The sequence below is a fragment of the Pseudopipra pipra genome, chromosome 8, assembly GCF_036250125.1.
Source record: "Pseudopipra pipra isolate bDixPip1 chromosome 8, bDixPip1.hap1, whole genome shotgun sequence".
NCBI classification, from domain to species: Eukaryota; Metazoa; Chordata; class Aves; order Passeriformes; family Pipridae; genus Pseudopipra; species Pseudopipra pipra.
The window spans coordinates 27,057,436-27,074,832 of record NC_087556.1 but is presented as its reverse complement, the minus strand read 5'-3'; the positions used below and the strand labels follow the sequence as shown (position 1 = coordinate 27,074,832).

Genomic DNA, 17,397 nt, shown 5'->3' with positions numbered 1-17,397 from the left:
TTTACTGGGCCACCTTACCTGGAATAAGGGACACAGGGAGACCACCACTGTGGCTGCTGTGGTCTATATGAAGAGAGAACAGCTTGAAAACAACTTGTACAAACAAAAAAGCCCCACCAAAACTGCTGTATTGGTCACAAAGCCGTTCCTTATACCACTTCAGTTTTTTTGATGCTCTTGCCTCATCTGTAGGATGGGGCCAGTTCGTGTGAAGTCTGGCTTTGGAACAGTTTTAGTAAAGTGGCTTGAGAAATTCATGTAGAAAAAATTGAATTAAGCAATGCTGGTAATTGCCAAAACACAGAGTTGCTTATATTACGAATGCTGAAGTGACCCAGAATGTGTGGCTTCTAATGCTTTGGTTGACTGGGGTTTTTTTACAATTTATTTCCCAGTTTTATTAACTGGTCTACTCAGTCAGAAGCCTGACTTTTCAGAACTCATGCTCTTCGTTGATTTCTGGGCCTCTGCACATGAAGTACCTACCCCAGTGCCACCAAATCCTACTACAAGCAGACAGTACTTGGAAACACTGAAATGACAGAGGGAAAGCGAGTGTAAAGAGTGCAAAACCCCAAGCTTTTCCATGTCCATAGACATGGAAAAGATCCTTGTCAGAGAACACAGATCGTGCCTTTCAGATAAGGGTACTGTGCAAAATGACAATCTGGGCTACGTTTCCTCTCTTAAGTTCCTACAGGAAGTGGTTTAACTAGTACACCCTCAATCCTGTGCAAATTGAAACCAGGAAATGAAACCAGTATAAACCTGATTCACTAATCTGGGATGGCTCCAGTCAGTTTTGGTATTTAGAAGTCTTAAGAATAGCAACTTGAAATTCTCGTGGTCATGGCAATCCACTTATCTTTTGCCTTCCCTGACACCAGTGAGCATTGTGTCACTTATTTATGTGGATGCTTGGTCTCGGAGGTTTGTAAATTCAGAAGAGCACTTTAATTGAGAACACTGCAATTCAGTACTGGAGATGTTCACAAGGCGAAACCAGTACAGACTTCTCTGCTTCCCCTTGACTTTCCACTTGCCTGCATCAGCTCTGGGGCAGGGTCTTGGGAAACCACCACCACAACCACTGCATTGCAACAGTTACACAATGTGTGAGGTTATAGAACGCATTCCTGGGCCAGGCCCAGGAGAAGGATCACTGCCTGGCAGCTGGTGCTGCTCATGCATTGCAATTTGTCTAATCTTTATCTGTGCTCTGAAAAGCTTCACTTAGACGGCAAAATAAGGAGGGACATTTACATCGGGATGATGGTGAACATCCACACCACATACCTGAGCCAGCACCTGTTAATGTGCAACCTGAGTCAGCAACTTTCAAAGCTCTGGTCTTGAGCTGAACGCTCTGCTACACAAAAGCACTCACACTGTTTCCTTTTGGAAAGCAATTACCTTTCTACCCGAACTCACCTCGCAGTGACTGCCACAGTCGCTGCTGACTGAAAGTGTCTTGGTCTCAGACTGAAAGGTGATGTTCCTTCCCCAAGAGACATTCTCCATGAGGAATATGAGCAATGCTACATTTTACACCTTACCTGTCTGACTGACCTGCTGAACCTGGTATTTCCTGGGCCTTGAATGCTATTTTGTACAGTTGTCCACCACTCTGGGATAGGAAAGAGCTTTTGTATTTCCCCATCAAGCCTTCCAGGAGATCCAAACCAATTAATTGAGATGTGTTTTTGAAAGGGGATTAAATGGAAAGAATTTCCTGCCCTTAGCTGAACTGAGCACTAGCGAGTGTACTGGCAGTCCAAGTCAGGGATGTCCAAGTATGACATTCTGACCAGCAACCACCATGTTAAAACCACCATAAAGTGCTTTAAATTCCTTCATGGCTTATTTTACTTCGCTGCAGCATCCCTCAAGATCAAAATTAATCCTTGCTGAAGCTGTATCCTTGCTGTATTAAAATAAAGCTTCATCACGTGTCTGCAGCATAGCAGACTGCAAGCCAAGACGACGAATGACCTGTTAAAGGCCAAACTACCCAGCTCACCCCACCAGCTTGCTCTGGGCCTCACTGGGATAGTACAAACTTAGGGGCTGGTTTTTTCCAGTGTGATAAAAAAAAAATTATTACCCACAGCTCTTACAGCATGGTTAATGTCGAAGATCTTTCTAGATGTGGCATTTCACACCCTCGACCTGCACCAGCCAGGCCAGTGGCACAGCGTGATTCTACTCATGCCACACCTCGTAAGACACATCCCTCCTCCCTCTGTGCTGCTCAGAGATTCCCAGTCTATGCCATTTTTGAAGGGACCTCAACACAGGCATCTCTCCTTGTGAGACAACTTTAGTTTTAGCAACAAGCCAAAAAAGAACCCCTCTATGGTACACCTTTAGTAGCACAGCCATAGTACCAACACCCGTAGACTCCCTATTCCTTTCTGTGCCTAACAACTAAAGGGATCAGTCCTGTTTGCAGGAGGACACAAGCAGAGAAGCAGGGGCCAGTGCTGATCCCCGAGTAAACCGCCTTTCTATAACAAACCACCCCAAAGGAAAACATTGTGTGCAAACACCGCTCTCCTCTTCCGTGTTCATCCTCCCAAACATCACTCAGATCTGCTGGTACATTTCAAGCAAATTTGACAGCGCGTCAGTATTTTCAAGGTATTTTGTGCAGACTGGGGAACAGAGAGGCAGAAGGACATGCTCCTCTTCCCTGAGGGTCCCACAGGACAATTCAGAGATTGCATTGCTGATGCAGAGGAGTTTCAGTCACTATCAGGTCACAGAATTTATCATTCACCAGAGAATCTGTCCAAGGGACAAAGTTCCAGCAAAAAAAAAATCAGACTTTATTCTGGTATTGCAGGCTTTTTCATTATTATCACCTCCCTAACCTCAGAATGAAGTCCTGGTTTTTAACATTCTCTTCCAGGAAGTCACCCCAATTTCTCTTTCCAGTGATGCATGGTTGGTGTCAGAAAATATGCCACAAGAAAAGCTTATGATACTGGGGGGGAAAAAAAAGAACTACTATCTCCATTTAGTACACACAACAGATCCCACTTCCACTGAAGCCAAATGTTTCATCCACTTCAACAGGGCAGCACAGACAATGAACAGGGAACAGCAAGCACAAGAGAACAAAGAGCAGAAAAGCAGGAGGCTGGAGCTCACAGGCCAAAAACAGATGGTAGCAAACAAACGGACAAAAGGAAAACACAATCACAAAACCTGGAAAATGATAAGTCTGTGTAGTTAACCCCCTTTCTATTGACCTACAGATTTCTTGAGACAGCCAGATCTGAGACCACCTTCGTCACTGACATGCCACTAATGGAATGGACATTAAAATGACCTTCAAGTGACAACTCACCACAGGATAACCGTGACAAATGCAGCCAGATAGTCATCTCCACCTTGTCTGCAGACACAAGATGACATTCCGTAATACACTCGTGTCAAAAGAAGGAAAATGCTGGATGGTCTTTTTAATGGGTTTGTCTGTAGCAAAGGGACCCACCGGGGATCTAATTTACAGAGGGAAGACTTGACAGACTGAGCTTGCGAGGGAGCTGTGCGTGCGCCTGCATGTGTGCCTGCTGCGTGGGGAAGTTGCCTCAGGAAAGGGCATCCAATTCTGTTTTTTACAGGAAAAATCCCCACATTATTGCAAAATTAAACAAAGAATAGATTTAGGGTTTCTGTTATCATACAAACACAAAACTAAATCAGAAAAACAACAGCAGCCACAAAGCAAACCATAAAAGGCCCTCACAGAATTTTGCAAAGATAAAAGGAAAATGTGATTCCATGTCCAAATATGATGGGGTGAATGAGTGTTATTCTGGATGAAACTAGAGTTAATGTGGTAGGCAGAACCTAGGGCCACTCAGAAGACTGGGAGTGAAGGGTTTGCCTTCTCCTTACTTCTTTGTAAAGGAGTAAAATGAGGCCTCGGAAGCAGCACAAATCCCACAGAGCTCTGCACTAAACTGTACTAGAGCTGGGAACCCAAATGGCAACAAGCTTTCAGTGTCTGTCTTTTGGGGTGAATGAAAAAAACTCAAGGACAGAGTTTGGACAAAGCAGTAAGCTGCTGAGAGCACTTTTCTGGGGAAAGACTTGCTCTACTGAATCTCTCTCACGAGGTCAGTAACGTGAGAGACCGTCTCACTTCCAAAGGATAAGACAGACTTGACCCTCAAGGGTTTGGATCTGCACTTCTCGATACTCTGTTTTCCAAGATTTCAGGGTGAGTGGTAGAAACTTTGATGGCACTTTGAAAAGTGATGGGTTCTTAAACCAAGATCTGGCACACAAGACTACTTTGACTTGCCACATCAGGGATGACTCCGGAGCATTTTTAAGCCTCCTGCCTGGATCACTGCCACTGGCTGGTGATGGAAGCTCATCTCCCGTGACATTTTCCCCACTGTATTTGCACGTGCTATCAAGACCCTTTTAAGCCCACGGCATTAGAAAAGGTAGGAGATACCAAGCTGGCCCTGAAGCATTCAAGCAAACATTTCAAACACATTTATTCCAACCACAGACACGGCACTGTTTTATACCAACAAGGAGAACATGCCCATTCTCCACCCCTTGAACTTCAGTATTTCTCAGCCTCTTTCCCAAAGGGGCATTTAAAACAAATAGGAGTAACAGGAAGGAGGAGGTGCTGGGACAGCTACAGAAAAAGGTTCGTCAATAAATAAATCCCACTGGTATTCAACTGCTCAGCACCAGGGCTGCCAGTGGGCAACACTACCAAGGAGAATAATAATGAATAAATCAATAAGCCTTGCTAGAGCTAAAGTTTCCCACTTTTCATCACTCTTCAGACTGTCCCAAATCTTATGTCATCCAGAGATTACATGAACTCCAAACATAAATCCAAGCAGCATTTCTTCTTTGAAAGCCCTCGGGATCCATTTGTTAACCCAGAGCTCAATTCTCTCTGTGGCAGACTCCTGCTCCTGACAGGTAATCTCCCAGAAGAACAACATATGGACCGAGCCACTGGATTACCTACACACAAGTGAAAACACATTTAACAACTGCAACCTGACACAGACTTGGTAAGCAAACTAAATCAAAAAACCCCAAACAGAACAGAAATCATTCACTACATTCATGGAAAGGTTATTTCTCTACTCAAGCACGTGTGCTGTACCTCTTACGGGGGCTGACAAATTTTGGAGGAGAGTGGGGGAAACATCAGAATATTTAAACACAGGCAATTTATCACAGTGCAAAAGTCTACAGCAGACTCACTCAGGATCTTCTCACTGCAGGATTGAAGGGCACAAGAAGAACAAACATTCGGCTAAAGGGATACGAATGACCAAGATGGAAGAACACAACTCATTTCAGATACAGAAATGTTTAATGGCGTTAAAGTGCTACTTTAATGGGGACCATATGCTAACATTTAAACACAATTCCACTGCACTGCTAAATATGGTTGTCTTTATTTTTTATTTTATTTTACTTCTTTTTGCCCAACCCTACCTAAAACAATAAAATAAAATCTAAAGGACTGAAATTAACAACCCATTCAAATCAGCAATAAGTTATGAATTTTATAAAGCATTTTTTCCTCTTTTTTTTTTTCTTAGTAATGAGGGGTAGTTAAATTACTTAAGGATATACAAAGTTTCAAACAATGCCATAGGTGAAGACTCTATTAAGGTTTTTAAAACTTGGAAAACAAAATAATCCTGGCCATTAAAAAGACAAAAAATAAAAAAGCAAAGCCCTCAAAGTGCAGGTTAGAATGCTTGTCTCGGAGAAAATTAGAAAACATTCGCTATAACAGCTCTTAACAGCACCTGCACAGATAGGATGGCAAGGCCCTTGGGAACAGGACGTGCAGTCAAAACGTTACATTAACATGAGAGACGTGCTGAGCTTAACTAGGTTAACTACTGGACTGGAACTTCAAAAGTCAGCAAAGGGAATGATTCTAAAAAGAAAACTGAAGAAACCCCCACCAAACCTGGCCTCTTCCAGCTAGCACAGCCTTCATCCATTGTGTGCATGGCAAAAAAAGCATCTTTGCATTTCATTGGGTCAAGTGCTTCATCAAAACAGAGATCTTTTCATGGCATAAATTCATATAAAAGACATCTAAGGTTTCATATGGACAAGCTCTAAAAAGACGCATCAGACTTGGGGTGTTTTCCCTCCCAACACATTTACAAATGTTTATCAAAAAATCGCTTCAAATAAAAAGGTCATAGTGGCTCAGTATCTGGGCATGACTTTCTGGTGTGTCACCTCTCGTGTGTGCTGGTTTCGCTCTGCCCTCAGCTGGCTGTGTATGAACACACATCTACCGGGAGACCTGCTGTCAGTGTCACAGCCCCAGGCACGACAGCCCACCATGTGCTGGTAGATTACAAGTGTGCACCTCCTGCTTTAGCCACGCATCAGAGGTACTCACTTTTTAAATGATGTCCAACAGAAAGCTGAGTTGAATGGTGTTCTCCCCTGAACATCTCTCTTTGCTGCCCCTCTTCCCCTGGGCACAGAATGAGACCTTAAACATCATCTTCACTGTTATTCCTAGGCTAAGCCTTCTTGGATTTCCTAGTACATTATGACAGCATTAGATTGTGATAAACTGTAGGATACAGTCCTTTTAGGACCACAAAAGCTCCTCAGAAGGGCCTAAATTAGGTTGTTCAACCTGAATGCAATGTAAGAAATTTTGACATTTCTCAGATCTCATGACAGAAAGAGAGGGACGAGTCTCTAGTATCCTCTTTCAAACAAATAAATTCAAAGCAAAGTGTTCAATCACTAAGGTCTAGATCCAGGTCCCACAGAAACAAATGGATTTCATTGACTTCAAAGGGACTAGTGTTTGGTCTAACTTTTTGCCAGCACAAATTGGGATTGGTAACATGACCGAATGAACAAATATGGGTTTCTGGGGAGGCTTCCTTTACCAAAAAAGCTTTATATACAGGTCTCTCCAGGACTAGCTGTCAATATGTCATTTCTGAAAGAGGATACTGGCATCTCGGACCCAGTTAGATCACCCCAGTGAAATCATTTGCCCTGCACTGTTGTCTCACTTGGTTCTAGGAAGCAAACGAGAGCTTGACACTGGCGCTGGAGTAACCCTCGTCACTCCCAATACTCTGCAAGCTGCTGTGATCATCAATGTCACTGATGCTGGTTGTGCTGATATTGTCCACTTCTCCATGGGAGAACTCTGTGCTTTCAACGTCCACTTCAATCTCTTCTGGAAAGGAAAATGAGAGAAATACACACAGGTGAGCACCACACGCCCCACTGCTCCCTTCCAGCCAGAGAGCTGCTGGGACTCCCCCAGCACACGGAATGAAGCAGCCATCTGGCAAAAAGACTTTCAGTGTTCTCCCTGGAATGAAATAGGCTGTGGACGTGATTTATAAAAAGGCTTGATACCAGATTGGAGCTTTCACAGGGATTTGGCAAAGGGGTTTGACTCCTCCACATGCAGGCCACACTACGGGCGTATGTGAGCCACTCCCCACACTGAACTTGTTCCACTACCTCTTTCTTTGTACCTCTATGACCCCAGTGTTGGAAACAAGAAGAAATAGATAAAATCTAAGGCAACAGAGAAAATGAAGCATGAAGTCACCCCCAAACATGCTACTTGCTTGACATTATATTGCCAAAGCCAGGACCACTCCTATAGGGTACTGCAATGCATTACCACGGGAACCTGGGTTACTCTCATAAATGCTGAGCGGACTTTGGAACAGACACCTTGTTTCTAAGAAAGACTTGAAAAACAAAGATCTAGTTAACCAGGTATCTTGGTTCCCATATTGTTTTGGAATTTTCCAAAGCATTTTTTTTTAAACTACAGACTCACACCCAAACTACACAGCATCTTTGGGTCTGTCAGTAAATATCAAACCATCTACTGTCCCTAATGTTCTCTCCACAGAAGAGATATTTTAAAAAAGACAGTAATCTCAATTCATTTAGCCATTCAGATCATCTCTAGCCAGTTTTATCTGAGGAGATGAACTCTATGAGAAGCTTGGGGGAAAAAAGGTAAGCGGGAAGGTGTGTAAAGCATCCATTCCAGAGCCATTAATATCTTCTTACATTTTCCTCTTTGTGTTGCCAAGAGATTCAGTAGACCAAAAAGCACAATGGGTGTTTCAACTTAACCATCATTTTCGATGCCACAGAAATCAGCTCAAGTTGACAGCAACAATTCCTCCAGACTTAGAACTCACGCAAAAATACTAAACTCTCCATATACATGTGTGTGTATGTGCGCATGTGTGCGAGCAACCTAAATATCAAACACCATAAGAAGGGGGTAGCTGAGAGACCAGAAATGGATGAATCTCATGCTCTCACTCCACAGAGTCCTGGGGATTCCATGGCAGTTCAGCCAACACCCACCTCGCTCCGAGTCCGAGTGATCCGAGGAAATGGTAGATCCAATGCTGTCCATTCGTATTCGCTCTATCTCCTGAGGACCCTGTAGTTGTTCCAGTCTTCTCTTTAGGAATCTTTGTTCTCGTTCCAGGTTCTCAAGCTGGTGTTGGCTTCTCCTCTCAGCCTCTTCAAGTTTCTGACATGATCAAATATGACTGAATAATTAGTTTCATCCTTTTCCCCCTCCCTCCCACCACCACTGCCCTCCCACCTGCCTTGCTTAGACCTTCCCAGGTCCCAGAAGGATTTAAGCTGCAAGACCCCTGAACCAAACTGCCTCGCAGTCTCCAAGCACAGTGCCATCTCCCCACATCTTCCCACCTCTCAAGTCCTGATAAATCATAGCCATTAGTACAAAGAGACTCTGAGGACTGAGCCTCTCCAGGGGAAACGATGTGAATTGCAGCAGTTTGTGGGTCATTCTACACGAGATCAGACACCTGCATTACCGCATCTGCCCACGAAGGGGCCTCAACTCCCTGAACCAAAGGACTCCAGGGTTTGTTATGATCTGCTTCAACATAAAAACGTGCCCTGGGAGCTCTGTGTTCCTTACTGCATGGTTTAGTAGGATTTCTCAGAGACAGTTTTCTATTCAGTAAGTGATTTACATAACCTACTACAGATTTCTTTGATCACAGCTGGGAAATCTACCAGGGCACTGTTCTTTGTTTCCTACGACAAGCACATTGCATAAGGAGTCATTTCAGGCTAACTCTGTCCCTTTGGCAGCGCTTTTTCTCCTTCATCACCCATCTTCCCTCCCAGTATCCTGACCTGCAACCAAGTATTTCAGCCTCTCCCAGATACTGACAATGCTGCATTTTATTTTCACGTTTCACTTTGCCAAAAGTGAAGCCAGAAGAGCACTGGGCTGGCTGTCAGGTTCACACAAGAAGCTCCAGCAAGCCAACCCTGTCTCACACTCTTGTGGTTTGTGCTAATGCTTCGGCAGTGGAAACTCAGTAGCACACCAGGAAAAAAGCTCCATTTCCCATTAAACATGCAGTCATTTAACAGTAGGTATCTTTTTCTTTAAACAGATGAAGCTGTCAACAAATGATTACAATACAGAACAACACTCCTGCTCTTCAAATCCATCATTTCCGTAGTTAACGGAGTTCATTATGGACTCTCTCAACAATGTGGAACTGTAGCTATGATAAGCAATTAACCAAGAGGGCAAGGCTTGCTTGCTCTTTTTTTTTTTAATTTATTTTTAAAAGGTGTTAGTCTCCTTCAACAGAGGCAGCAAGGGTGAGCGATTGAATTGCACTTCCCAAGAGCCCATGCTGAAAGCAGTTGGGAAAAGCAGCTCTTACCTTGATATGTGCTTTGGCTTTGTTGAGCAGCCCAAGCGTGGTGTGCCTGGTGCAGTCTGGTCCGAGCGGTATCAGAACTTTCAAGCGTTCTAGACACAGGCGGAGGTGAGCTCGGCTGCAAGGGGACAAGAGCAGGGTCAGAGCCATGCTTCCAGCAAGGGAATGCCATCTCCTTCTCTACTGCCCCACTGCAAGGCAGTTTTCATGTTTTCCTCTTTCCATACATCACAAGATTGCCCACCCCACAGCCACCAGGACAGACTGCCACTAAACTATTTACACTTCAAACACCAGCTGCTCATCATTACTTGCATTATTGCTCACCTCTGACAGACACTGTTTATTTTCTTGCTGTCTGGACTGATAATCTGACTCATCTGGATGAACTTTGTGCAGGGGCAAAGGCACACAGGCAACCAGTGCAAGTACCTCCTGGGTTTCCTCTCTCTGAGCAATCTGCTGTCAGTTTTGCTGAGAAGGACTTTTGCGAAAGTGGTTTTGAATGACTGCTACCCCCTGCACACTTGTTCATTGCTGGCTTGGGGACATATGCTGATCTCAACACTGATCCAAACTCATCTAAACACTGTTTTTTTGCATAAAATTAAGATCATCAGTGAGAAAAATGGTCAGCTCAAAACACTGAAACAATCCCTGCTGGCATTTAAAGGAGCTAGAGAGATGGTACTTCCCAAGAACTGCACTCTTACTCCTTCCTGGGCCCAGAACTGAAATGCTGCTAGGGGTGCAATGCTGGTGGGAATGAGAGAATCCAAGACCTTGCCCTGGGCAGTCTTCTGACCTTGACTCACATCTACAAAGACAGGTTCCAGCATGACAGTGTCACTGGTGATATGAGCCATTTCCTGAAGGATACGGCAACACGTTCTAGGAAAAACGGTTCAGGAAGCAGTGGCAAAGCACATCATCCATGGGCTGCGCAGGAAAACTGTTCCTGCTGTCTCCTCTTCTGTATAACGTATGCAGGAATGAACAGCAGATTTATGGAAAACTATCGAGTGTGTGTTGCCTTTTTCCCCTCTCTCTCTCTTTCCCAGACATTAATGATTTATGTCCAAAGTTGTCATCCCAATCAATAACACAATGACATCAGCTTTACCATTCACATGCAAGAAACACCAGTGCAAAAGAGTCCTGAAAGCCTATCCCAGCGCCTGCACATGCACAAAGAAACCGAATCTTAGCCTGATCCATCTCAATGCAGGGGAAGGGAAAAAAAAAAAGAAAGAAGAAAAAGAGCATGGACAGTTCATTTCCATTTGTTTTTCAAATGCACTATTGCGCCCAGTTTGAAAGGGGTGGAGGAGAGGAGTCCGTAATCAGGCAATTATGTCAGTGACAAGCAAGGATGATTAAGGGTGGAAGGGTCAGGGGTTTTACTGATGAACTGTCAGTGCAGGGGAGTGTTCACTGGCCGTGCTGTAGCTGTGAGCTCCTCATGGTTTCTACTATAAATCTCTTTAGGAAGGGTCCATCATTCTGTCTCAATAACAGTCACAGGACTGCATATGACCAGCAAGGGCCTTGAAGAACACGTGTTTTCCATTAAACATTAACAAATGGAGGGGTGGGGAAAGGGAAATCATAATCCAAAAAATCAAACTGAAAAACCAGTAATCACATCAATCTCATCTTTTACTTCTCAGCTTGCTCTAGGGCAAACCCCACTGCCATTAAACCCATATGATTGACACGGGGGGATTTTTTCTACCTGGAAGATGATTTTCAAGGTAGAGCTTGATAAGGAGTTGTGTGCACCCACTACAGGTGTTTGCCCTGTGTCCCATGATGACCAATGAAAAAGCATTGCTGGTTCACACTGGCACTATAGTTCATGTCACCCCTGGACACTGACTTCTTGCAACTAGAGAAAGGAAGAGGAGCAGGATCTTGTGGTCAAAGACATTCTGGGTTTTGAACCCATTTTTGAATGACACAGACTTCCTGAATGTCCACAGAGGCCAGTCACGGAGTCAGAGCTGTCAGAGCACAGCCACCAAGCTTGAGCACAGAGCAACACGTCTCTTCACTGCACAAGTATGAGCTCCAGCCACGCAATCCACCTCTGGATCAGCCCAAGTCAAAACCACAGCTCAAATAGAACTCAAAATGTGTGCACAGATCTGGGGGCTCCACCTAAGAAGGGACTGCTACACAGCACTTGCTACAGGTAGGGACCACAGACACCTCCTGCCCTACTGGGCAAGGGCAGCTCCCAGCCCATGGTGAAAAGCGAATTATTTGTGTAATAGAAAACTAACAGCTTGGGGAATCAAAACCTACCCAGTGGCAAAGGTATCACAGTCTACTCCCGAATTCAGAGATAAATGGACAACACATCTATAGCATGAGCTTTGGGCAGAGTCTCAGCATTGGAGGTTTTACCAGGAATGAGGAAGGTGCTGCACCAGGAACTGCAGTTCCTGGAACTAGTGATCAGCTTTGGGCAGGAGCAAGCACTGGCTGGATTGCTGAGAGAGTGATTAAAAGTATGGCACTGATCTGCCACGTCAAAGCTGGGTTACGTGCAGACTCAATGAGATCAACCATGTTAAGCACATGAAAGTTATATGCAAAGGTAATAAAACCCTGGACACTTGAAACATTTCCCATTGTGCCCCAGGACCATGGTGGATTGAAGACAGTTACTGCTCTCTGACAAGGCCCTGACAAGGGCAGAGAGAAGGCAAAGCAGTAAGAGGGTCTTTCTCGTGAGGACACTGGAAAAGCTGGCAGGGTTACTTCCCCAGCACTTGTGGCCCCAAAGGGGACATTCCTCCAGTCCTGGACCCTTCTGTGGCACCCAGAAGGTTGGCCCAGGCTCACATAGATGGTTTTCAGAGAAGCCACTCCTGACAGTGGCTCTGCTGGCCAGTTGTCAAAGGCTGTGTGGCCTGCAGCAGTGGTGATGGCCTCTGCCGGCACACCAGGCATCAGGAGGGGACACCTGCCTGCGACACTGGGAGTGGTGTGAGCTGATAAGCTCACGATGGCACACAGCACGGCTTGGGCTGCAAGCACACTGCAGGGGTAGGTGGTGCTGGCTGAGTTGAGGAAGTTTTGTAAGAGGTTTGACCAAAGCAATTACTTCTGTGCTGGATTTCCCCGTTGTGCACTCAGAGCTGAGCCACACTGAGTTGTGACACCACTGCAAATGTGAGTGCACTCATGTCTCTAACCCCAGCCTAACAGAGGGCAATGTGCAGGCCTTTCCATGCCAGAGAGCAGCAGGCCAGGCAGGGACTGCCAGGCCCTGCAGCCCCAACAGCCACCTCTCACTGCTGGGAATGACACTGGCAGAGCTACCCAGGAGCTGCCTGGCCTGGTGTAGCTGGGATAGGGAAGAGCAACCAAGCCCGCAAACTGTCCTGGCACATGAGCGTGTTGCTTTCCTTTAGAGACCAAACTGAACAGCTTCCCCAGCTCTCTCCCCTCCCAAACTGTTCAATACCTTCCTTACCCTTTTATTTTTAAAATCTAACCTCATCACAGTCCCTGGCCTCTCTCAACTTCCAAAAGCCCCAGTGGACCAGGATGGGTTCTTAAACCACAGAGCACACACTGGCAGGCCTGATGCACTGATGGGTGCATCAGAAATAAAACTCCAGAGCCCAGGGAGGTGATGGAGTCACTGTCCCTGCAGGTATTCAAGAAACAACTGGACATGGCACTGAGGGATATGGTCTGGTTGACAAGGTGCTGACTGGTCAAAGGCTGAACTCAATGATCTTGAAGGTCTTTTCCAACCTAAATGATTCTGTGATTCTGTGAAAACCATCACATAAGACTTAGCTAAAAGACCATTTCAGAGAGAAAGCAACCACAAATGCATCAGCTTTCTTATCAAGTCCTGGAGTTGTACCTGGGCAGCTACAATTCTACTGGTCAGGCCACGATACGAGGGTCTTTCCCCCTTGTTTACCTGGACTCTGTTGCAACATTGCTTTGACAATGCTGCGGACTCTTGTATTCAAAGAAAATACCAGCATTGTGCAGGCTCCAGACAGAGCCAGACGGCCTTCCATGTAAACCACTGGATTATGCCAATATTTGACGCATCTGCCAATATCTGGAAAAACAAGTCTAAATGCCCATATTGTTATATAACAGAGAAACAACGTGGGTTTGGTGCAAAGGGCTGCTGCCTCTTGCTGTCTTGATCCTGAGGAAGACAGAGGATGACAGAAGGAGAATTCCAGTTTCAGTGGAGGCTGAAGCCCTTGCATGGTAGCTGCAGGGAGATAGGAGAAGTTGGAGCCCTTTCTGCTGCCTAAGTGGCCTTGGAAAAAAATACGATCTCAGAGCAGCATCCTAAGCACATTGCAGGTGCTGGATGTGCTTAAGAAGAAATCCATGAAGGATTTGAAAGGAGGGGGCCCTCCATTTTCCCAAGGGATCAGCTTAGTGCCCCCTTTCTGCTCATCTTGATGAGAGGGAAGATTCCCATTATAGATTCCCATGTGGGGAATCAGGATGGCCAGAAAAGGAGCAAAGCACCTGAGAGGCTTCAGAAAAACCAGAGCCTAACACAAGCCCTGTCCCAAAGAACTGAGGATCAACTTTTATCCTATTCCACTTGGTCACTCTGGCTGGGACAGAGTCCCGTCTGCTGCTTCTGCTTCCTCCCCTTCTGCTTCCTCCCCCTCCCTCCTCCTCCCAGGAGGAGCCTTGAAGCAAGTTCCTCTGGGATATGGAGGGCAAACAGAGTGAGGATGCCTTCTCTTCTTTGCCAGGAGCTGCAAGGGGCCAGGACACTGAAGCAGAAGAGGGATGAGCAAGCTCAGCAGCCCCATAACCCTGTCAGTGGATCCACAAGCTATGGATAGCTGCATGTCGAGGAAGGGGGTTCTGGATCCTGAAATAGCAGCCCCACTGCTGCCCACTGGGCACCTGCTGTTCTCCCCACTTTCCCTTTGTGCCTGTTCAACAGCTTTTGACTGTATTTGGATTATCTACTTCTACCCCCCAGATCCCCTCCAAGCCTGAGCACCCAGGCCCTCCATCCTGAGCCTCCATCAGAGAGGAGCCTGGCTCCTGCTCTGTGCAGCCCTCCCTTGCACTTGGCTCTGCCTGGCTGCAGAGGGCTGTAATTTCACAGCCTGCTCTCCTCTCCAGCTCCCAATGACATCACCCACTCTGATTATATAAAGCACAGGGAGGAAGCCTTTATTTATGCGTGCTTTTTGCTCATAGCTTCAGCTGTCTCACTGTACAACACACACGCAAATCCCACTGCAGGAACTGGGCTCTCTCTTGCCTGAATCAAAACTGCAGTGCAGAAAAAGATGTGGGTGCAAAAAAAATTTCCCCATTTCCTTCCCCCACACCTCTGAGTACATTTTTGAGGAGTTTGGGCAGGAATCAACCTATCCCAGCACTCTGCACCACAGCAAGCTGGGCACAAAGCCACCAGCTTCTTCCCTACTGGGAAGTCCCCAGAGAGCTGAGGAGCCTGTGGTGGCAGCTACAAGCCTTGTGTCTGCTGGTCACAGAGTGGCTACACAGGGGCTAGAAACCTACCCACTTTCAATGCCCAAGGGGCTCCCTGCAAGGGCTAGCCCAGGGCTGTAAGGTCACTGGCAGTTTCCCTCCCTGGGCCCTGGTGGGCTCAGCCAAACCTCTGTGCACCCCCTGACAAGTAGGTGACCTCTCACCACCCTGTCCATCCTCCTCTGGGGAATGCTGCAGGCATGGCCATCAGAGAGTCATCCCTGAATGTTGACATCCCTGGAAGGACAGCAGCTTCTTTGCTAGAACAGGTTTGGGATTTGTGCAGGTTTTTTTTCCAGGTACCACCACGGGCAGAAGCGATGGAAACTGAGAAAAGAAACTTTCTGTGCTGAGGAGTCAGTGAAACACACGCACACACTCAGCTCCGAAGCAGCAGGTTTACCAGACTCAGCACTATCCCCCAGTCAGACACTGCTGAGAGACTTTGCTGAATCAAGGCCTGAACATCTGCAAAACACACACACGCACAGACAGACACCACACTCTCTTCCCATCTTTAAAAGATCAAGCCTCCCTCCCAGCAGGAAATGACCAACTCGCCTCCAGCGGCCGTTCAAAATCCTGAATTCCGAATTTTGTATGTTGAAAGAAGGGAGCATTTGAGGGAAAAGAAAAACATTTCCCAGATATTTTTGTACTATGCCTGCAGGTCTATAAGGCTTGAATTCAACAGTGGATTTAAACATGTGCTCAACATTAGGAATATGCTCTAGTTCCACTGAGGCTAAATCAGACACTTGATCTCTGAGAGATGTTAAAAAACCAGAACCAAACCAAAAAGAAGCATCAAAAGAACGAGTAGAAGGAAGATCCTAACATGGAAAGGACACTATCATCCTTTTCCTTTTCCCTCTATGCCTTTTAAAAGTTGAATCTAATTTAACCCTGAAATCAGAAACCACCAACTTTATTTGGATTTCAGAGCTAACAGATTGCCTAGAAAATTCAGGAGGGATCACTGGTTAAAGAAAGCAATTCCTGGAGAAACACATGTGACCCCACATCAATAATTCACTAGACGAGAATGATTTTGAGATAAAAGTAATGAGAAACACATGCAAAAACCACAGGGCAGGGAAAACGGGGAAAATATGGTTTCCTTCTAAAAGCAATTCACAGGTCAGAGGCTGCTTATCTCCAACAGCCTTGATGCTTTTTCCTTACTCTTGTCTGACCCCCAGCCCAGCCCTCTCTTCGAGGTATGTGATCCCTGCTTTACTGAATGCTTGTCTTCAGCGAAGGAAGAGGTTTTGCCAAGCACCTGGATGAGGACTGGAGGCAGCCGGGCACAGGGGCAGAGCCCACGCTGCCTCTGCTGCAGCTCCTTACGCAACTGCTGAGCCCTCCAGCCACGTGCAGCCAGGCTGCAATAAACACACTCACACCCGCTCACCCCAGTTCCACAGCACACCAGAGACCAGACACGTGCCAGAAGGAAATCTAGCTCAGAAATGCACAGGTAAAAGTTAATATTCTCCACCTGAGCTGTGAAATCATTCAGAACGAGCCTTGCTTTCTGATTTTAAATCAGGTCTCCTCTCAAGATTGTTTTCCTGCGTTTGCTCCCAGGTGAAGAAGGTACTTGTTCATCTGACTCTTTGTTTCCAGTCAATTTCTACCAATGGGTCCCTGGCATATAGGAGTATTTGTATTCCAAATGCTAATAAAATCTACATGAAAAAGTACGTGAAAAGAACACTTTAGATGTTTTACATTTTTAAATGTAAAGATCTAGCATTTAAAATAAACAAAGAAACGAAAATTTAGGACCAAAGATAAAAAGACAATTTTTTACGGAATTTAAAGGAACAAAAAAGTTCTGTGGGCAACATTTTCAGCCTGATCTTAACCATACCAGATCTGTTTGCAAAAGTTAGAGATGAACAGGCACTCAACTGTATTCTCAAATCAAGGGCAAGTGAAAACTAAACCACAAATGAAGAGATCTATGATTAAACAACTGTAAGAACAATAATAGTAATAAAAAAACCCCAACCCCAAGGCAATGCAGTTTTTCAAAGTCACACCAATCAACACACCCTTGCCTGGTGACAAGCTATGTACTAAGATAACGGGTGGCACAGTGCATAAGAAATCAGCATCATGATTC

The 17,397-nt window shown here is 45.6% G+C and overlaps 1 protein-coding gene across 2 annotated transcripts in view; it reads right to left on the bottom strand.

Moving 5' to 3' along the window:
- Window positions 1–5,346: 5,346 nt before the first annotated feature.
- Window positions 5,347–17,397, bottom strand: part of MXI1 (MAX interactor 1, dimerization protein) — a 57,259-nt gene continuing 45,208 nt past the window's right edge. For both annotated transcript variants that reach the window (XM_064663275.1, XM_064663276.1), the window contains exons 4-6: window positions 9,756–9,870; window positions 8,398–8,569; window positions 5,347–7,231 (exon numbers count right to left, since the gene is read on the bottom strand). In XM_064663275.1, the coding sequence (XP_064519345.1) occupies window positions 7,068–7,231; window positions 8,398–8,569; window positions 9,756–9,870 (451 nt within the window). In that variant the 3' untranslated portion in view covers window positions 5,347–7,067. The remainder of the gene's footprint in view (window positions 7,232–8,397; window positions 8,570–9,755; window positions 9,871–17,397) is intronic.